Source organism: Chinchilla lanigera, unplaced genomic scaffold (assembly GCF_000276665.1).
Source record: "Chinchilla lanigera isolate Chin_1 unplaced genomic scaffold, ChiLan1.0 scaffold00122, whole genome shotgun sequence".
In the NCBI taxonomy this organism is placed as follows: domain Eukaryota; kingdom Metazoa; phylum Chordata; class Mammalia; order Rodentia; family Chinchillidae; genus Chinchilla; species Chinchilla lanigera.
Window position 1 is genome coordinate 2,702,806 of NW_004955523.1, and position 21,950 is coordinate 2,724,755.

The 21,950-nt window shown below is 49.0% G+C and overlaps 1 protein-coding gene across 3 annotated transcripts in view; it reads left to right on the forward strand.

Annotated features, from left to right (window-relative positions):
- The window catches only part of Dpf3 (D4, zinc and double PHD fingers, family 3), a 295,896-nt gene extending 279,771 nt beyond the window's left edge, over positions 1 to 16,125 (forward strand). For 2 of the 3 annotated variants that reach the window (XM_013507168.1, XM_013507166.1), the window contains 2 exons: positions 5,813 to 6,026; positions 6,387 to 16,125. In XM_013507168.1, coding sequence (XP_013362622.1) covers positions 5,813 to 6,026; positions 6,387 to 6,457 — 285 coding nt within the window. In that variant the 3' untranslated portion in view covers positions 6,458 to 16,125. The remainder of the gene's footprint in view (positions 1 to 5,812; positions 6,027 to 6,386) is intronic. The other variant, XM_005409438.2, reaches the window with a different exon arrangement.
- Positions 16,126 to 21,950: the final 5,825 nt, after the last annotated feature.

Consider the following 21,950-nt stretch of genomic DNA (forward strand, 5'->3'; position numbering starts at 1 on the left):
GTGTCTGAGTATGCTTGGGGTTTTTTCCTATGTCAACTAAACTGTTCCACTGATCTTCAGGTCTGTTTTTGTGCTAGTACCATGCTGATTTTATCACAGTAGCTTTGTAGTATAATTTCAAGGCAGGGATTTTGATGCCCCCTGCTTTGCCTTTGTTGTCCAGAATTACTTTTCCTATTCTAGGTCTCTTCTGTTTCCAAATGAACTTTAGGAATGTTTTATCTAGTTCTGTGAGGTATACTAGCAGTATTTTGATTGGGATTACATTAAACCTGTATAACAGTTTTGGGAGTATGGCCATTTTCACTATGTTGACTCTTCCTTTCCATGAGCAAGGGATATCTTTTCATTTCTGATATCCTTTTTGATCTCTTTTTTTAAAGTACTGTAATTTTCAATGTATAGATCTTCTACTTTCTTTGTTAGATTGATTTCTAGGAATTTCATTTTTTAGGGTGCTATTGTGAAGGGTATGGGTTCCCTAATTTTTCTCAGTGAATCTGTCATTTCTGTACTGGAATGCTATTGATTTTTGAGTGTTGAATTTGTATGGAGCTACACTTCTGAATTTGGTTATTAAATCTAGAAGTCTTTTGGTGGAGTTTTGGGGCTTCTATGTAGCGGATTACATCACCTGTGAATAATGATGATTTCACTTCTTTCTTTCCTATTCTCACTCCTTTTATTTCTCTCTCTCTCTTGTCTAATTGCTCTGGCTAATGTTTCCAGAACTATATTGAATAGGCATGGTGATAGTAGTCATCCTTGTCTTCTTCCTGATTTAGAGTGAAAGTTTTCAATTTTTGACCATTTAGTATGGTGTTAGTTGTTGGTTTGTCATAGATGGCTTTAACAGGTTGAAATAAAGACCATCTACTCCAATTTTCTGTAGGGTTTTTATCATGAATGGTGCTAGACTTTGTCAAAGCTTTTTCTGCATCTATTGAGGTGATCATGTGATGTTTGTCTTTGGCTTTGTTAATTTGGTATATTACATTTATTGATTTGTGTGCATTGAATGATTCCTGCATGCCTGGAATGAATCCTACTTGATCATGGTGTATAATGTTCTTGATGATTTGCTGCATTCTGTTTGCCAGTATCTTATTGAGGATTTTTGCACCTATGTTCATTAGGGAGATTGGCCTGTAGTTTTCTTTTTTGGTTGGACCTTTCTCTGATTTTGGTATCAGAGTAATACTTGCTTCCAGGAATGATTTTGGAAGTTTGCTTCTCTTTCAATTTCATTAAAGAGTTTGAACATTAGTGGCATTGGATCTTCTCTAAATTTCTTGTAGAATAAAGTGGTGAATCCATCAGGGTCTGTACTTTTCTTTGTTAGTAGGTTTTCAATTTCATTGACTGATATCATGTTATTTAGAATATTTATATCTTCTTGATTCAGTTTTGGCAATTTATATGTCTCTAGGAATTTGTCTATTTCTTCTATGTTTTCATTTTATTATAATATAGGTTCTTAAAGTAGGTATTGACTGGATTTCCACAGGATCCATTGTGATTTCACCCTTTTTATTCTTTTTGGGGGGGTGGTTTTCTCCGGTACCGGGAACCGAACTCACGACCTTGCGCTTGCCAGGCAGGCGCTTTGCCGCTGAGCTAAATCCCCAGCCCCACCCTTTTTATTCTTAATTGCTTGAATTTGGGTCTTTTCTTTCCTCTTTTTGATAAGTTTGGCTAGAAGTTTATCAATTTTATTTAATATTTCAAAGAACCAACTCTTTGATTCATTGATTCTTTGTATTGTTTTCTTAGTCTCAATTGTATTAATTTCTGCTCTGATCTTTATAATTTCCTCTCTCATGTGAGTTTTGGGTTTGATTTGGTCTTCCCTTTCTAGTAGTTTGAGGTTCAACATTAAGTTGTTTATTTGAGCTCATTCTGTTTTCCTGATGTAAGAATATACCACTATACATTTCCCTCATATGACTACTTTCATTGCATCCCATAAGTTGTGATATGTTGTATTGGCATTTTCATTTAATTATAGATACTATTTAATTTCTTCTTTAATTTCATCTGTGACCCATTGGTTGTTTAGGAGGATATTGTTCAATTTCCATGTGTTTATGTAGTTTTTGTGGTTTCTTTTGCCATTGATTTCCAATCACTGAAATATGGTCAGGTAATATACATGGGATAATTTCAGATCTTAAGCATTTACTTGAGCATGTCCTATGGCCTAATACATGGTCTGTTTTGGAGAATGTCCTGTGTGCAGCTAAGAAGAATGTGTATTCTGATGTTGTGGGGTGGAACACTCTGTAGACATCTACTAAGTCCATTTGTTCAAAAGTTTGGTTTGGTTCTAATATCTCATTGTTGAGTTTTTTTGTCTAGTTGATCTATCTAATTGTGTCTAGTTGATCTATCTAAGAGTGGAATATTATGGTCCTCCCATTACGATTGTGTTAGTGCTTATTTGATTTTTCATGTCTGTTAATATTTGTTTTGTGTAATTGGCTGCACTGGTTTTTGGTGCATATGTATTTATGAATGTTATCTCTTCTTGGAGTATTCCCTTAACAAGAATGTAGTGATCTTTGTCTCTTTTGATCAGTCTTGGCTTAATGTCTGCATGGTCTGCAAGTAGAATAGCTATTCCTGCTTTTCTTCTGGGTTCCTGTGGCATGAAGTATTGTTTTCCATCCTTTGACTTTCAGTCTATGAATTTCTTTTTGAGTTAAATGCATATCTTGAATGCAGCATATTTTTGGATCTTGCTTCTTGATCCATTCTCACAGTCTGTTTCTTTTGATTGGTGAATTGAGACCATTTACACACATGGTTATAGAAGATATGTATTGGCCTATCTTTCTCACACTGTTTTCTTGTTGTTGGTTCCATGCCTTTCCGTTGTGTTTAATTGCTTATCCTACTTGGTGGTTTCTTTCTATTGGTGTTCTTGTGATTGGGGTTTTCATTTTCTCTTTCTAACATATCTTCAGAGCATTCTGAAGACCTGGTTTCGTGGCCATGAATCTCCTCAGGTGTTCTTTGTCATGGAAGTATCTTATTTCTCCATCAGTTTTGAAAGAGTTTTGTGGGATACATCAATCTGGTTTGAAAGTTGTTTTCTTTTAGGGCTTGAAATACCTTACTTCAAGCTCTCCTTGATTTGAAGGTTTGTGTTGAGAAGCCTGCTGTGATTCTGATGGGCTTTCCTGTATAGGTGATTTGTTTCTTTTCTCTTATGTTTTTAATAATCTGTTTTTGTGCTGAATTCTGGAATCTTGATTACTATATACCTTGGTGTAGATTTATTTTGGTTTTGGCTATTTGGAGTTTGTTTCTTTTGTTGTTTTATTTATTTGTGTGTCAAATTCTTTATCTAATTTTGGGAAGTTTTCTGTCATGATTTCTGAAGAAGTTTTTTATGGCATTTGCAGTGTCCATCTTCCTCATTGACCCCAATCAATCTTACGTTGTTCTTCTTGGCTTCATCTTGTAGCTGTTGGGTTGCCTTTTCATGGTCTCTTGTTATTTTTAAGATATCTTTCTTTTCATGGCCTATAGTCACAATCCTGTCTTCTAGATCTGATATTCTATCCTCACCTTTTTTCTAACTCTTTGCATATACTTTCAGTGGAGGTTTTAATCACTTGGGTTTCTATCTGGATTTGTTTCGTGGATTCCATTTCTTTCCTATGTTGGGCATTTATGGTTTCCATCATTGCCTTAAGGCCTTTTATTTTTAAAATCTGTTTCTACTCTAATATCTTTAATTCCAATCATTATTTCTTTTTGTACCCAAGAGATTATTTTTTTCTATAGCCTTTTCCATTGGTTTTTTCCACTTCTGTGTTATCATTTCAGAAAGTATCTTCTTCATTCTTACTTATAGCTGCATAGTCTTTCATTTGTTTATTCAACTAGTTAGTCCCTACTGACAAACAGTTAATTCTAGCCTTTGACTTTGCAAGTAGTATCAATACAGAGTTTTAATGTGACAGAGCATTAGAGAAGGAATTAGGGAGATGAATCTAGAATCAGGAGGTTGCTTGAGCATTAGCACCCCTCTCAAAAGATCATAAAATTTCCCTGCATATCTCAGAATGCCATTCCCATTCTAATGGAAATATAGCCATAGGTGGATCCTGGTTCTTGCATACACAGGAGTAAGAACTCCTTAAATTGTGTTTTCATGAGAATTAGCATGAGATATGAGTTCTTGGTGTTTTTAACAGGGAATTATTTAGACAAACATGTGGAAAAGAAAAGAAAATGGTGCTAGACCATGATCAATCCATGAAAAAATGAATATAAGCCCTCAGATATCTGGCTTTCCTTTGGGAAAGTCTAATCCACCTTCCTGTGGTTCTCATGTTGGTACTATATTAGGGATCATTAATGTTTTTAGGACATTTGTAATACTAGTTTTGACAAGCCTCTCTCTGTTCTCTGGCCCATCTTAGCTTATTTTTCTTTGCATTATCCCTAAGTCATATCATCATTTAGTTTACTTGAACCTTGATGTGATGATGCAATTTTTGGCAGTAAACTATAGTGCCCTGGTTTTTATTCCACCTCCTGGTCTGAGCTTCTTAGTCTCTATCCTCTGCCTGTCTCTTAAAGTTTGTGTTCCTCAAATAGCTGCTCTTAATCTTCTTCTCAGTAACCTCTTTGGGCCCTTGATCTTTCAAAGAATTCAATCAAAGCTATGGATTTACTCTTCTCAGAAAAGTATATATTCCTTTCTATATAAAAAGTTGTGTGTGTCATTCCTAGAGGTTCATGAATACCCCTCTATAAGCACAAATTCAAAGATATCTGCTCTCATAATCGCCTGGCTTCCTTTCTTAGGACCTTCATTTGCCATGTACTCACCAGTGACTTCCAGAACTGTCTGTCAGACCCAGACCTTTCTCTGATCTCTGACTGTCTCTAGGTCATCCCTGCCAGGTGATCTGTCAGTCTGTGGGACCTGTCTACAGCTGAGGTTGTCCTCTCTTCCTATGGGTTCATTCTTCTGCCCATGTCTCAGTGGGTGGCTGTGTCATTTGACTTATTGACTAGTCCACAACCTGTAAGAACATTCTTGATTTCTTCCTTATCATTCTCTAAGTCTAATCAATGAATCTGAAATGGGAGCAAGAGCCATCTTTTGCCCCCATGTCAGAACCTTAGGTTAGGCCACCATTCTCTGTTACCTGGGAGTCTCCTAACTGGTTTCCTGACTGGTCTTCCAGCCTCTAGAATCAGCCTGTCTCCTGATCTCACCTGGGCTCAAGCCTGCAGGCTGTGAAGAGGCTTTTGGAAGCCAAAGGATGGCCTTTTCTTTTCCATTCACATCGTGAAACCCTGAAGACGGTCTGATGGGTCATGGATATTACTACCACGTATAGACAGGGAGACCAGGAACTCCAATTAAGCATTTCAAATATTTAAAGTATGGTCCATATTTTAGGCAGTTATCATGGGGGAGGGAGAAGTGCATAACCTTAATTTTCTGATCTTTGGAAGCAATGTTGTTGGCTACGGGAGTTTAAAAGAGGGTGGAATCCTTTTAAGTGTGGCTGTGAAGTGGTAGTTAGGGAAAGCTTCTTGGAGGAGGCATGAGGTAAGCAGAATCCTAAGTTGAGGACAGGATTTGTAAGGCTGGGAAACAGAAGGGGAAATACCAGGTGCAGGCAAAGCACAAGCCGTGCTCAAGGCCCACGCAGGGCTCCAAATAGGACCCGGAAAGAGGCACCCAGGCAATTGATCTGTGGAAATAAGCCTGGAGGAATAGCCAGATATTGGCCCCAAATAATCGAATCTCTCCTATGTTCTGTACGTGTCTGTATTCTGCTAGGACCAGCTACTCTTCTGTGACGACTGTGACCGTGGCTATCACATGTACTGTTTAACGCCCCCCGTGGCTGAGCCCCCAGAAGGTAATGACGATGCGGTCAACAGTAACAACATCAGCCACTACTCCTACCACTTACTGAGCCCTCACTATGGTGCAGGCCTTGTGCTAAGGGCTTTTCATATCTTGTCTCATTTAATCATCATGATCCTACAAGGTAGGTACAATCGTCATCATATTACACATGAGGAAACTGAGGCATGCTTCACCCAACTGGCATCTCAACTTGAGGGCCGAGGAAATATTCCTTAGACATGTGGCTGAGACGTGGGGAGGGGTGAGATTGTGAGGGACTGAGGAATGGCCAAGGAGTGAGGGTCTTTACAATAGCTCAGCTGATGACCTCTGAGCATTTATTTCCTGCTGAACAAGACTCCAATATGTCTTCAGGACTGAGACTTGATCTCTGAATGGTGAAAGTCAAAGGAAAATAGGGTTGACAAGAAGTTAGTGCCACTGGGCTGAGACTCAAACAGTAGAAGAGGGGCAACTACTAACGCCATCTTGTCTCTTATAGGAAGCTGGAGCTGCCACTTATGCTGGGAGCTGCTCAAAGAGAAAGCCTCGGCCTTTGGCTGCCAGGCCTAGAGCCCCAGGTCACAGAAAGTGACTTGATGCTGGAGAGGCTGAGCTAGAGCCCAGCTCAAACCACATGAAGCCATCCTCCCACATCTCCAGACAGACCAACTGTAAGGAAAATGAATACTCACAGAAGGGCGTGGACATGTGGAACCAAGAGGGTGAGAGGTATTTACTTTACCTCTGGCCCCACAGACGGTACTTCAGCCAGCATCTCCTTGTTCTACCAGAAGGATTTTGCACTTTCGAAGAACAACCCCAACCCCAGCCCTGTGGAACCCTCTCACTTTTACCCTAGCACTACAACTTTCTCACTGGTTTCCATTTTAAGGGAAGCCATTTTGTGACCACTCATCAATCACTTGTGTGTAATTTGGTGGTTTTGTAAAAAAAAAAAATCTATCTTTGCACAGCCTGTTCACCCCCAGTTTAGGCTCTTCATACTAGATTTTCACCAGAGGAACAAAGTGCTGTGGAGAAGCTGTTGCTTATTCAAGCCACTGGAAAATTCTAGACTTGGATCTGGAGGCCATCTTGAGGATGGAGCCTTGAAACCCCTTCTTGTTCTTCGGTCTTTGTGAGGAGAAGAGTTCTTTCTAGAGCCTCAACAGTGGCTTCCACAGCTGGGGTGGTCTTGATTGACTGCATTTTCACTTGATAGGGGAGGGGGAGGGACTGAGAGGTGGGAAGAAACATTGGGAAAATAATGTTAAGGCCTGCTGTAGCCATTCAGTGTTTGTTATTCATGAGGAGAGACTTGGCAAGGGACTGGCCTAGCTCCTGACACTTCAGAGCTGAGGTGCCCTTGAGGTGAGACAAGCCACAGCCTGTGGACAGAGGAAGGCGCTCAAGACTCTGCCCCTGACTGAGCTGAGTGTACAGGGCCGGTTCCCTCTCTCCGGGCAGAGCTCAGGCACCAGTCCGGTGAGCAAAGACCCCCGGCCGCGTGTCCAAATAGTGGATACAGGGACCGCAGCGTTGAGAAACTCTTCAGTATGGATGTAACACTATGAATTCCTCTTCCCGAGTAATTTCTTCCTTTCACAAATAAGTGTGCTATTGTCTGCAGAGATCTGACTGGAAATGTTAGGATGAAGGCTGGATAATTATTACTTCAATGGATGGTCAGGGTAATGTGGTCATTTGTGATAAGGCGGCAATGATTTTGAACCCTCTGCTTGTAGGCTGTTCTTGTCTCCTAAATCTCCCCTCCTCCTGCTATGAGCTGGACTCTTTTGTTTTTTAAATGTTTCTAGAAGAAAGAGGAGGGGAGCCTAGATTCTGAGGTTGCTGTGTTTTGGAGGACAGCTCTGTAGGCTGAAGTGGCTTGGACTCTCTTTGAATCACAGCAACAGCACGATAACTGACACATTTCTAGAAAAATCATTTGCCCAAAGGGCAGGTCACTGTGAGTGGGGCCCTTGCGCATGCTCAGCTTTCCTGAAATCAGCTCCATCTCTGTAGTCCCGCAGCGCACAACAAAGGCCCAGGTTATTTTTAGTTGTTTGGCTCCTGGAGAAGCCCCCAGAGACTCGGGCTGGTTGGGCCACTTCTGCCTGGCTGCGGTGTTGCTCCGTAACTCGGCAGGAGCCGTCCAATTGCTCTCAGCCAGGGGACCCAGGGCAGCCTGGCGCTGAGCCAAGCCGTGCGGCTCTCCCCCACTCCTTTGTAGAATGACCTGTGGCAGGAGAACGGGGTCACTCTCCTGCAGGGCCCGTGGCCTCAGAATGAGTTACACTCATACGTAACGATTTCTTTTAAAGGGCCCCTGTCCAGATGGGATTTTCGTCTTCCTCATCAGCTATTTTCTTCCTTCTGATAGTCGGTGAGCTGGTCTGGACACTGAAGGCCCAAGGTAGGGCTGGGAGGGTGCCGTCACCGTGGAGGGGGACATTTTGTTTTATGACTGTTCTGTCTCACTGTCCTCCCACAAACCCCAAAGCAGGGTCTCCTCAAAGCCTGGTTTTTGGTTTGGAGAGTCATTTTAAATTAATTACAGGAAAAAAAAAAATTCCTCAATATTGCCAAATGCCCCAGTGGCTTAAAAGTTAAATAGACAAATCTGAAATCCAAAATTGTGGCTTTACGGCCTGACCAGTCCTCCTGTGGAGAACGCGCAAAGCCGTTCCCCAGGAAGTGCAGGTGATGGCGCCTGTTCTGCCTTCCGCCATGTCTGCCCAGCTCTCGGAGCTGAGGGCGGACCGAGCCTCCTGAGCCAGGGCGGGGTGCCGGAGCTGCTCTGGGCTCTGGGGTCACAGCAGAAAAGCCCCAGGCTTCCGCTCTCAGTGTCATTACTCCCGGCAGAATGGGAAGTAATGACCTCCTTCTTCTTTGTGTGCCTCAGTATCCCCACCTAGAAAGTGGAGAAAGCAGAGCAGCTTGTGGAATGGCACTGCTCGGGTTGTGCAAGCGGAGGAAAGCGTCCAGAGTCACATTTATCACCTTCTGCACTGGTAAAGGGAAGCCTTTTGTAAACTTCAGATGAGTCTGTTTCCTTAAACCCCTGAGAATGAGATAGAATCATAGGGTGCCTGTGAAGGGTCAGGGTTTCAGTGTTGCCGCTGCCACTGAATAGCTGTGTGACCCTGGGCAAGTCACTTAATATCCCTGAGCCTCACTTTGCCCACGTGTAAAATGGAGATGCTAACACTTGCCCTGCCTGTTCCTACTGGGAGTCTTAAAAAATATTACGTGAGCAGCCACTGCAGAGCAGAGCTTATCTGGGCAGGACTCCGCATGCTTTCATGTCTGCCTTCTCGTGTGATAGCCAGGGTTGGATGCCTTCTTGGGATCTCCCTGTAGACTCAAGGGGATTTACATTTCAAGATCCCAGGCTACCTGTAGTCAGGGCCACCAGGCCAGGGCTGGGCCCAAGGAGCCTGGCTTTCACAGGCTGTCTTGGGAAGTAGGATTTACCATGTGGTCGAGTGCTTTAGGATGAAGATACTCCAGATACTCTCTTCTACAGGATTAACCAGCTTGGAATGGAAACCCCTTCTACAGAGGGCAGGATTCCTTTCACTTCCGGTGCCACACTCACTTCTCCCTTGATTTAAAGCCTTGCTCTGCCTGTTCCCACTGGTTGATCTTGGTCAAGTGAGTACTTCTCTCCAAGTCTCCTGGCCCACAGGCACTGTGTAGCCAGGTGATCGCAGGGGTTAAAGTAATGGTGGCATGGGCCTGGTGTGGTGTGGGAAATCCTGCTTCCTTCTTGACATTTTTGAAACACTAATTTTGGGGCCTGCAGTAAATCCAGGGAAGGCAGCTCTGTGAGGAAAGAGAAGTGAGGCCCCTGTTAAGAGATTTATACTCCAGCAGCCTCACGCGTGGCACCTGAGGCAGGAGCCAGCGCTCCAGAGGCTCTGCTTTTCTGTTGCTGCCTGGGGCCAGGCAGGAACCTAGGGGAGGTTGCAGAGCTGGGCTGCCGAGAGCTGCTTCCTGTGGCTCAGGCTCAGACCCCCGTGGGTAGGTAGGAGGGAGGCCAGATTCCTTCAGAGAGGGGGGAGATAACCGGTTTCGATAGCGGGGAGGGCCTGCATTTCACAGTGAAGGTCTTGTGGCACCCTGGGGAGTTTCACTCCCGGTGCACTTTTTATCTTCATGCTTTGAATCCAGCGTGATTCCTTCCAGCCCTCCCCTTAAAAAGTCCAGATATTTTAAGGAATAAAAATGACAGGATTGTAACTACTTTTCCTTCAGGGGCAAGTTTAGGAGACCTGTGCTCCTCTGCGTTGTTGAAGAAAGATTACTGGCTACCCCAGGTTCCAGACTCAGATAGAAGGGGCTGCCAGACTCCTCTTGGAATCCACGTGTGCTTGGCTGGTGGCCCAGGCAGGTCCTGAGGACCACCTTGCCCCGCCCCGGCTGGTTCCAGCCTGTTTCCGAAGGGCTGACATGACAGTGCTTCCCTTTCTTCTCCCACCCCCCCCCGATGGGCCCCTTGGTCTCTCCTTAGAGAGTCAATGTCACAGCTCAAGGGGGAAACTGGCTCCCCAGGGCCAGAACCATGCTCTCTCTCGCACCAAAGAAGCCCTGAGTCCCACGCCTGGCTCTTTTCAGGGGTAGCACGTTGATGTCACCGTTAGGACTTCGGTAGGCTGGCGAGCCTGGGTATGAGGGAGGAAGGCATCCCGGAAGAAGGGTCAGTCCTGTCCCCTGCACCTGATCCAGTGACACGACTCTCCCCACGTCCCACTGTGCTACACTTTTTGGAGTCTTATTCCTACCCACAAAGGATGCCTTTGGTTTTCAGATGCCCACGTGCATTAGTACACCAGGGGAGGGATGGGCAGGATGCGGGGAAGGAACAGACATTCTAATTCGCCTCAGGTTGCAAGTCTCCCCATGCAGCCCCGACTGTTCTTGGCTCTGATTTATCTGTCCTCTGAAGGTGGGCTCTGCAGTTGTCTGATTCGGGCCCCTTCCCTATTTCTGAGCATGCCCAGGCTTTCGGCATGTTTGTGATTCTCAGCCAGACGCCACAGCTACCTGCCCTGAGTCAGAAACAGCAGGATGGATGGGTTGGTTCGGGGCCTTTGGGGCAGCTAGCTGGGGCCTCTGAGCACTGGGAATCCTGTTCTGAGGAGGCTGGAGAGCCTCTGGTCTTCATGAGAGACAGGTGGGGAACTTGCTCTGCGAGGGAGGAGGGGAGAGGAGGATGCAGTGCCGGTGGTTCGGCACCTGGGCGTGGGAGGGGGAGCGGAGCCCTCTGCGGTGGGGGGCTCCTCTGAGCACCTCGACAGCCGCTCCCACGGAGGCTTGGCTGTGGGAGCAGCCTTGGGGCAGTACCTGCAGGAAGCCCTGGAAGCAGAGGTACTGGGGTCCCTGCCAGCCAGTGCCACATCACGTGAGTTTCCCAGAAGGAGCAGGCAAGTTCCTGTGTGAGGAGAAAGACTGAGAAACAGGCCGGGTCCCAGCAAGACTGCCTCTGGGTTCTGAGCGAACCCAGGCTGTGACTCCTCAGCTGAGTAAGACTGAGGTGATCCCCAGAGCCCCGAGACTGTGAGGGATGTCACGGGGCTAGAGGGCACAGGAGGGCCCCTGGGTTCAGTCCCTGTCCTCGCCTCCCCGTCTTCTTTGCTCCAATGCTGGGTGGAGGTTGAGGGGCAGAGGCCTTGAAAGAGGGACATTCCCTGGTTCCCCTGCTTTGGCCCCACCGTGAAAAGGCAGTGTTTGTGCTGATGATGACATTTTCCAGGGCAGGCCAGAGGAAGGCAGCCCTGGGACTGGCAGGCGGCCAGAACCCTCTTGGACAGAAACGTAATTACTAATAACGCCTGCTAGCCCGGGCAGCGAGCAAGATGGCTGTCCAGGTCGGCACCAGCCCAGCCTGGCAAGTAGGCGCTGCTGTGGGCCGGAAGCAGTCCCTGTAGGAAGTGGGGGTGGCCGGGAGCCCTGGGGGACTAGGAAGTCCCTCAACAGCACAACCCTGTAATCCCCGGGTTAAATTTACACTCTCCGCATCTCCTTGGCTCAACTCTCTGTATTAATATTAATATCCACGGGAACAGAGATGTGTGTATGTGCGCGCACACACACACACACACACACACACACACACACACACACACACCCTGCTCGATGAATTCCAGGGAGCTGTTGGTGTTGCCCCAGGATGGGAGATCCAGCAGCTGGCCCACAAGACCCACGTGTCCATGCAGTCTTCAGCAGCCCAGAAGCTCAAGCGCCCAGCCCCTGCAGGGCCACAGGAGTTGCTGTCGTAAAGGGGCCTTTGTGCTTAGGAAGCCACTGGTCCCACCAACTCCATCCGTCTGTCCCCAGCTCACCTCTGCCTCTTCGGGACAGATGCTTAGTAACAGTTGAGGACTTGTCAAACAAAGTCCCAATTCTGCTATCACAGGGATGTGAAGACTATGGTTAGACGAGGGCTTAGGGTTTTTATTGACGTCCCCCTTTCGCGCTTATTGCCCACGGAGACTGCGATTTCTTCTCCTGCCTTTCCCTTCCCTGCACCTTTCTCTTCCTTCCCTCCTGCCACGCAAGATGCTGAAGAGCACGGTGGCGGTGGAACAAAAGAGCACAGTCCAGGGAGAAATTGTCGCTGCGCACCTTTTCAACACATGTAGATGGAGAAGTCTCAGTTAGGGACTACAAAGAAGCAAAGGAAACATCGCGAGATAGTGTGTGAGTGAGTGCATGAAAACACAGAACGTTCATCTCAGAGCAGAGGAGGTGGGGAGCTGGCGGGGGAGGCAGGCAGGGAGTCCCGGTAACCAGGGTGCCCGGTCCACACGGCACTTGGGGAGGCAGGCCGGTCATGCTCGGGCAAGAAATGATGAGTGCTTATGAAACACTCGTGCTCCTCTGGCAGGGAAAAGGGTATCCATCATAGCGGTCCACCACTTCTCTGCTGTGTGTCCACTCTGGGTGTTTTTTCTCTGAAAGCAAATGGGAATAGCTCTTGCTTGCCAAGAGCAATTGCTGCAGAGACTGGTGCTGGTTAAAACACTTGGCAGGCCCTCGACTATGTGCAGTGTGATGCTCTAGGTACTACAGGGGCTGGAAAAACTACATGCAGGCCCAGCCTACAGGCTGCTTCTTAGCTGTAAAAGTAAACTGTCCTTCAGAATCCCGGTCCTTTGTCAAGTATCTCACCTCAGGGGAAGGTGTAGGCATACACCCGGGTCTCTCTTTTCGATGTATATTCATCAGAGGAAGACTAGCAGGTGAAAACATCTGGTTATTTCCATCCTCTGGAGGCTGGGGAGAAGAACTCAGGTGTCCTCAGCCTAACTGCCTTTATGTTTCTCTACATGCTGGCTGCCCTTGGAAGAGGAACATCGTTCACCTGAGAGCTAGTGACATGACGTCTAGTCGGACTGTGCTGAGCACCAGGGAGTCTGAGGCTGTGTCTCTGAACGCTGCTCTCTGGTTCCTGCGGTGGAGGGTGGAGAGGTGTAATCAGCAGGACCTGACCAGTGGTAGGAAGTGACCCACATGATAGTCTTGTCCAGGCCCTGCTGGAGAGTCAGGGGTGGGGTGGGGCAGGAGCCTAGCACACGGGTTAGATGGACTCTCCTGGGGACCCTGGCAAGGTGGGCTCGGCATCCAGGAGCCTGTAGCACGTGGATGGTGTGTGTGTGTGTGTGTGTGTGTGTGTGAAAGCCAGTGTCGGAGGTGTTTGCAGTAACCCTCTCTGCCTGCCTTTGGTCAGGGGCTCTTCAGATCCTAGCTTCACGCTTCATTTCACCGCCAGTTGTCTGTGTTGACAGCGTCAGGAATCAGCCGTTTGTTCCATCTCTCCCTCTCTCTGCACATGTCAGAGCCGGGTTTCGGCTTTCAGCTGTTCCCCGAAGAAGCGACACTAGGGTGGCTTGCAGGTGAAATGCCTGGCGTGGGGAAGGCGCGTGTCTTCCTGTGCGGAGAGGTCAGCTCAGGGCTGGCCTAAAGCGGTCTTCAGGGGGCTCTTGTGCACCCATGACTCTGAGCAAGGGGGCTTTTGGTGACCTCTGTGGAGAGGACTCAAGGCTTGGCTGTGAGTCTGTGGTCTTAAAGTGCTGGAGAGCCGGAGACGTCTCCTGGGCTTTAGTCCACCCATGCATTGGAAAGATGTGGGGAAGATTCTTTAGAACAAAACTGCTTATGAATGGAGGTTTCCCATCTTTAGCGCTAGTGCAGAGGAGAGAGAGGAAGCCACCTGCCTTGGATTCTATCCGGGCCAGACTGGGGGCACTGTCCCAAGCAGCTGTCAGGGGACCTTGAGCCCTCAGGCCCTCAGCTCTGTGAGGGGTGGAGCTGGGAGCCTGAGAGCCCAGTGGGCAGAGCTCTGACAGGATCCCCTCCCCTCCTCCATCTGCACGCACTGTCAGACCCCTTCCCAGCCTGAAGCTGGCCGGCTGGACCTTTAGGACGCGGAGAGGTGAGGAACGACAGGCATGCCTGTCCATGTCACAGCTGATCCGAGAAAGAGCCAGAACCAAGTCCACAACCAACTCCACTCTCCTTCCAAATCTTAAAACTGTTTCCATAACGCTCCCCTTTTGGTGGCCAAGATGTGGAGCATCTTCACCAGGAAGCCAAAAGAAACTGGCTTTCTCTTCTAGTTGCCTGTCCCTCTGCCTCCTCGGCGAGAGGCTGGAGCGGTGGCTTTGGCAAGGGTGGCCCTTGCTTATGAGCCAGGGCTCCTCTGGGCGGGATTAAGCCAGCGGCTCCTGGGGTAGCAGGGCAGGGGGCGGTGACTGTCCCACTGCCCTGTGAGGAAGCGTGGGTCTGTGCAGGCTCCGTGCAGGGCGTGAAAGCCTTGGCTTGGGTCAGGCGTGAGGCGCTGGGGAATGACGTTAGTTTCCATTGCTCTGTCCCAGCTGGTGAATCTACCCTGGTTGTCTCACGGTCTTAGGAATTTACTGCCCTCAAAAGCTCTGGGCTGCATTTAGAAAAGGATCTTGCACGCTCTGGTGATCTCCAGTCACTGGCCTCCATGGTATCTCTCGACCTGTACATATGAAGCACACGTCTTAAAGTGTGGGCACAAGAAAAGGAGCTGTTCCGGTGTTTTATCGTCATCCTCCTCATGTGCTTCTTGCCTTTTACCCACTGCCCCAACTCCTTTGAAACTCAGTCATAAAAAATGACCAAGAGAGTTGGCCTGCGGCACTAGAAGTGTCTATGAATGAGGGGCTTTCTTTCACGCTCTTGAACGCTGACCCCATTGGACCTCCGTACCCAACACCACATTGCCTCTTGCTGACTGAACAACAAGAGTTTTTGCCTTGAGCTGCTTGGCCTGGATGTGCAACACTGAGACCAGTACGGCTTTCATGAGGTTAGAGAGAAGGGCTGCAGACTGGGGAAGTTGTGTGTAATGGTCCAAGGACAATATTTCCATTTGACTTCCTCTGCCTTCTCTAAAAAGCAACCACAGCAGCAAGCGAACAGTATGCCCGTCCCCCACCCTGCTGGCTCCACTCCTCCTTCAGGTGTGATGCGACTGTAGACTCAGTCTCTAGGTGTGTGTGTGCTCTGGTCCTCTGTCTTCTAGGAATGCTCGTGTCTCCCAGGTGTCAATTCCTACTCTTCTTGTGGCTCCTACTGTGAAAAGTGCTGTGATGTTTCTGCCCAGTCTAAGGGGTGTGTCGAGATCTTGTGATGTTTCAGTATTGGAGATGTGGGGGGACACGCTGGCGTACCACGCATGTCTCCAGGAGAACCCACAGGTTGGAAATGGCTCACGTCTGGATGCCGGCTCACTGACCTAGGACGTGTCTGGAGGGAGACGCAAGTGCTCTGCATTCAGAAGGCTGGCAGGAGCGCTGTGCATGAGCTGGACCCTCCTCTCCCCACCCTTCCTCCTGTCCTCACTGGGTTCTGGGAGGGGGGCCTTGGGGAGGTCAAGACTGCAAGCCGATGCGATGCTGATCGGTGTGGGCATCCAGCAGCTGCTCTTTTGGAACCCCTGGATATCTTAGTCCCTTAGCGGGACCCTTCCACATTCACAAAGACTTAGTCCCTTAGCGGGACCCTGGATATCTGAACCCCTGGATATCTTAGTCCCTTAGCGGGACCCTTCCACATTCACAAAGACAAGCCCCCTGTCTCTTCCTTGCTGTGGTTAGTATCTTGTTCTGTGATTGGTTAGCAGTGTTGACTACCCACGTAGCAAATCTTTTGTCTGCAATTTAGAGAATGTGTAAACAAATAAAAGGCTTTAAAACTCCTGGGAACTCTGCGTTATTTTTTCCCCCCCGATCTGTACGAGATCAATGGCACATGTGCGCATTGTGTGGGGGTGGAGCCCTTTCGTGTTGAGGTGTGCAGTGGGAATGTGTTACGGGTGTGTGCATGTGTGTGAACACATGCATGCATGTGCACCGGCTGCTAGAGAAGCACCTGGCACTTACAAGAAGACTCCAGGAGCTCCATGGTGATGGGATTCTGAGCCCATCAAACACTGGGCTCCAGGGAAACTGCCCTAGCAGCTTTCATGGGCACAGCAGGCATCACAGTTTCAGGCCTCACCCGAGAGCTCAACCTGGCAGCGGCGTAGCAGCTCGTTTGCAAGAGACCCCTCTGCAAAGATCATAGGGCTTTCCAAAGCTAGCTCACTGGAATTTCAGGCCGAGGGAAGGTCAGGGACTCGGAGATGATCATAGTGGGGGCGGGGAACACAGGAGGGCAGAGAGGCCTTGGGTTCAGCGCCCTCTAGAAGTCAGCTCCCTCCTCCCTCCCTCCCTCCACCCCTTCCTTCTTCCCTCTCAGGTCTGAAGCTCCTTCCATAAAAGGCAACAAGATGGCTGCCTGGGCAAGCATAAGGCTGCACAGAAGCTACACCTGCCCCAGAGTCTCCAGAATCGGCTTCACAACAACCTTAAAGGAGCAGCTTCTGGGGTCAGGACTCCCGGTCCGCATGGTGATTGCTTTCCCTTGGCTACAAGTGAAGAGTCAGTTTTGCAAAACTAAATTAAAGATAAACAAAGAAACGAAGCTTCCTTCACGAGCTAGGCACTGGGGTCACAGTAGGGTAGACAAAGCCCGCTCCCTTGGGGGCGTACAGTCTTACCAGGAGGCAGGCACCAGACAGGCAACGACACAGTGGGCTAGGGGTGGGGGTGGTCGGGAGAGCGGCGGGCCGGGTCTCAGTGTGCTCCCGGTGGGAACCCACCTGTGCGTTCCAGCAGGGTACAGGGGCGCAGCAGCGGCGGATACCATGCCAGCTTCGGCTCCTCCGCGGAGTATGCGCTCCCTGTTCTTCAAGGAGTCATTCCCGGCCTTTAGGCTTGCTGTTGTCAGCATGAGGTGGCCCGTTATTTCAGCAGGAGAGCCATTGATTATTGCCGCAGACATGGGCCATCGAGCAGGCTGTTGAACCTTCCCTGCAGGGGGAGTGATGGCCGCATCCAGGGGCCAGAGGAAAGAGGCCAGCCCTTCACCCAAAGTGGCCTCAGGTGACAGCTGGGCTTGCAGTGCAGAACTGCTGATTCTAGTAGTGCGAGGGCCTTGAGCTCATAACGAAGTCCAGGAAGGAAAAGAGGACACGCACACCTGCAGTGCAGGCCTTCATTTGCATGCAGGGCTGTATGTGCTTCTGTTCGAATCCCAGGGGCCGCAGTTTGCATCCTAAGCCACTGTGATCTGAATGTTATATTCCTCCTAAAACCTTGTGCTGAAGTCCCCTTTCCTAGGCCCTGGTATCAGGAGTGGGGTCTTCGCAAAGTGATTAGCTTGTGGAGGCAGCACCCTCACAAATAGGCCAAGTGCCCTTATACAGGAGGCCCAAGAGAGGCTTCCAGCCCCTTCCTTACGTGAGGTGCAAGTGTGATGATAGTGACTATGAGGAAAGGGCCCTCACTAGACACGGAGTGTGCCGGCACCCTGATCTTGGACTTCCCGGCCTTCGGAACTGTGGGAAATAAATCCCCATAGTTTCTAAGCCAGTTTAAGATATTATGTTACAGTGGTTCGAATGACCTACGACAGCCTCATTTCACTAGCTGCTGAGAAAGGGCTTTGGTCTGCTGGGCCTGGAAAAGTCACTAACAGACCAGGAAGCTGGCAGGATGGAAGAGGAAGCGGAAAACATGGAGGGAGCCAAAGGGCAGTCAGTCAGACATAGAGCAGAACGGATTTTCTGTGCACTGTCCTTGGGAAGAGGAAAAAGCTCAGAATGGTGGTGAGCTAGCTGGGAAGGGCAGACGAAAGATACCGGAGACAGGAGGCTAATGGAAGAGGCCCCGTGGTAAGGCCGTCAGGGATATAACATAGGTCTTTCTCCTTGGGTTAGCAGAAAGTTTCCTGGAGACGAATCAGAAGTTCTAGGTCTTACAGCATCTCGCTGGGTAACTTTTGATTTGTATAGATACAGGCATGAGGCTCAGTAAATTGAGGGCTGCTAGATTCAGGTACGTTGGGGCAAGGAGCAAAGTGGATCGAGGTACGCACACACACAAATGACCGTGTCTGTCCTTCAGTTCCCGACCTCGCCAAGTCAGAGACCGTGTGGGGCACCCGACAAAGCCTGTCTCCACACAGTGCCTTGGGATGGTGTGGGACACGAAGGTGCCAGACGCTTAGATTGTTCCAGAGCAGTGATTTTTCCAACTTGATTCTTTAGAGGCCTGGAATTCTGAGATGGATTTCAGAATGCCCGGAAGTCCTAGGGACAGGGCAGGAAGGAAGGTTCCTGAGCTCCACCCTTCAACTCCCACCTTTGGCCAGCACAGGTTCTTATTATTGATGGCTCTGTCGCTTTGGGGTGGGATGGCGGGCAGGGGACAGGGAGTCCCCCCGAGGCCACTGAAAGCAGTGGGAGGAGGAGACTTGATTTTCTTCAGGTACAAATGGACCACACAAATGGACTCAGTCTGTTCCCAGCTCTGTCCAGGAGACCTGGCCTCCACCAGGTCGGGGCTCTCACAGGCAGAGTGAAGGGGCACTGATTCATTAGCAGGAGCTCTCATTTTGTCCTCTCCCGGCAGGTCCGTGCAACTTGCGGGGCTCCCTGCCCGCACCCCCCAGCCCTCTGCTGTCACAGCATCATCACAAGCCTCAGCCTAGCAGGGCCAGAACAAAAGTGCGTCCCCAAGGCGGGTGGGTTGAGACTGTTCAGGCTAAACTTTAGGTAATTAGCATTGTTAATGCTCATTCTGTGATATTACAGCTGTGAACCTCATTAAAGTGTTCTCCAGGGGGGAAGCGAGCCAAGATTCAGGTGTCAGCTCTGCTCCTCCTGTAAGCAGCCGCCTGCCATCTCCAAGCCTGTGCTCAGAAGCCTGGCTCCTTCCCATCCCTCCTCCTGCTCCCGCTCCCTGTCTGCTGGCATCTGGGCTAGGCCTGCTTCCCTCAGCGGGGACCTGCTCCTTCCCAGCCCTTCTCTAGCATGAAAAGCTGCCGCTCTCTCTCCACCCAAAGGGAACCGTGCCCACTGCAGAGAGCATCATGGCTGCTGCTGGTCCTCGCTGGCTGCGACGCAGATTTGAAAGAAAGGGTTCTCTGCTGTGGGCTGGGAACCTGAGCCTGCCCCTGCAGTATTAGAGCAGTGTCCAGGGCTTCCCCCACCCCCGCCTGCCTCCCAGAAAACCCAAGACCCTGTGTGCCCCCTCCTGGCTGGATTTCCTGGGCTCGGCTGGCATCTGCTGCGGCGGCTTCTTCTCAGAAAGAAACCTGAGTCCCTCTGGCTTTAATTTCTGGGATTCCTAATTCCGGAGAAGGAAGGCAGGGGACTGACTGTTTGCCAAACAGAGAAATATGAGCTGCTCTTGAGCCCCCTTGAAACCTTGAGAGAAATAATGGCTACACCTCCAGGGACCAAACACAGGCTCAACCCAAAACAGAGAGGGAAAACATGATTCCAGAGTCTCCCTCGGGGTGGGAGAGTGCAGGGAAGTCTGGCCAGCGCCTGGAGCCTTGGGTGTCTCTCTTTCCTACTTCTTTCAAACCCCTGGGGTCCTTTGCATCCACAGAGATTTTTAGAGGGGTCTTCCAAGCCACTTTTGATGGGCATGACCATGTTGCATGACTGCTGACTCAGAGGATACATACAGCTTGGTATCAACATGAGACTCTCCCAGTGGAAACAGTGGAACAGTTGAAGGAAATAGCAAAGTCCATTGGTGACTTTTAATTCAGGACAGAATGACAGATAGATCCCACAGGCACACGGGAGGGCAGATCATCTACACAAGGGTGGGTGCACTGGAGCAGAGATGTCAGGGTGTCTAGGGCTTTGAGGGCAGTGATTCAGGCTTTCCAAGTGGAGGGAGTACTGTGAGCAAAGACCCTTCTCCCAGGGCTAAACTGGGCTGGGACCTGCTCCTGGCGCAGATCTAGGGCAAACTGTCCTGGCTGCCTTGTGACTGCACAGAAGCCCCTGTTCTGCAGCTGTGAGCTGATGTCAGGGGCTTTCAGAGTCTGTGACCTGTGGGAAATAAGCCTGAGGTCTTCCGGCAGCTGTCTGCCCTTTTGTGCGATGTGTGGCTTGGATCCTGTCCTGGTGAAACCTATATGTTCCCTCCCTCCCCTCTGTGCATTCCCCTGAAAGGTGTACCCTTCAGCTATCCTCAGCTCCTTAGCTCTTCCTTTGAATCCTTTGCACACGTTTCTTACTGTCCTCCATCTGCAAAAGGAACCACTCCAGTGTTCCATTTCCTGCTTTGTCTGCGTGTTTGTATTGTGTTCTCACCACCCAAATGACCAAGCTCAAGTTAGTGCGTGCATGTACGCATGCGCGCACGCACACACGCACATACACACACACACACACACACACACTCACACATACCCTCTCTACCTGCAAACATTTTAAAGGCTCACCTCAGCCCCTCTGCTGTGGAGCCTCTTCTAACGTGCCCCTCTCCACCCAGCCCCCACCATGTTTGCCCTGTACCACCTGGAGCCCTTGTTCAGCTTCTGCCAGCTTTGCCCATCAAACCAAGCTCTTTGAGGGCACAGGTTGTGTCTGGTTCATTGCTGAGTCCTGACTGCATGGTATATGTCCAGAAGGAAACGAATAGATAGACACATGAATACTTGGACAAGTGATAAAGTCGCAAATGAAGGAATGAACCAGAGGAAGCCAAAACAGGGTGAGAAAGAGCGCTGAGACCTCACAGACACAGCCCCCTCCCTCTGTGGCACAGTCCACAGAGTCTCTCTTTCCTATCTGGGCAGCAGCTTCCCTCCTCCCTGGCCCCTGCGGGGGAAGGCAGCTCTGTTGGCTGGGAAGAGAATGGGCAGTTGGCCTTTACCCACATCTCTTCGCTGGGCTACTGCAGCCCACTTAAAACCCCAAGCCTTCGTCCCTCTGCATTATTAAACAGGATCTATTGTAAGTAGGCCACCCTAGGTTCCTCTTAAAGGAAATCTACTATGCACTTAAAGAAATAATACATTATGAAAATGATCTCCATATTTCTATGGGGGCAGAAAGACCAGCTTTCCCCTTAAAGAACTCATAAAGGACCCTGAAAAAATACATTATTAGGTTAGTCCCTAAACAGGCAACCCCGGTAAAAGCTATTTATTGAGAGCACCTAAAAGTACAGTGTTTAAAACTGTTTAAAAGTACAGTGTTTAAAACTGGTGGTTTACAACTACCCTTTGATTTTACAGGTCTGGGTAAGAATCAAGGTCTGCCTCTCTCCAGCTCAATCCGACTTTCGAGACGAGCAGAACGCAGCTCCTGGGGTGATCTTTCAGTTGTGTTATAAAATCATTAGCTTTCCCCTAGTTGTGCCATTTAAAAATATACACTGTGCTCCTGTACGCTTTTAATTATGTCTCGAGGCCAGAATTATTGCCCTTGGGAATACATTTCTAATTACATAATGGAAGTTAGTAAAAAAAAATACTTTCAGTTACAAAAATCGTTGGACTGTAACACGTGGGGATCCGTTTGCTCACTGGAGGGAAGTTCCTGCCTCAGTGTACCCGATGAGACCACCCTACCTTTGGGGTCTGAGGACACTTGGAGGAAAGTGTCCATGCCTCTCCCAGGCTGAATGGTTGGTGGAGGACACGTCATACAGTTATGTGGTGGAGATGGGGGTGA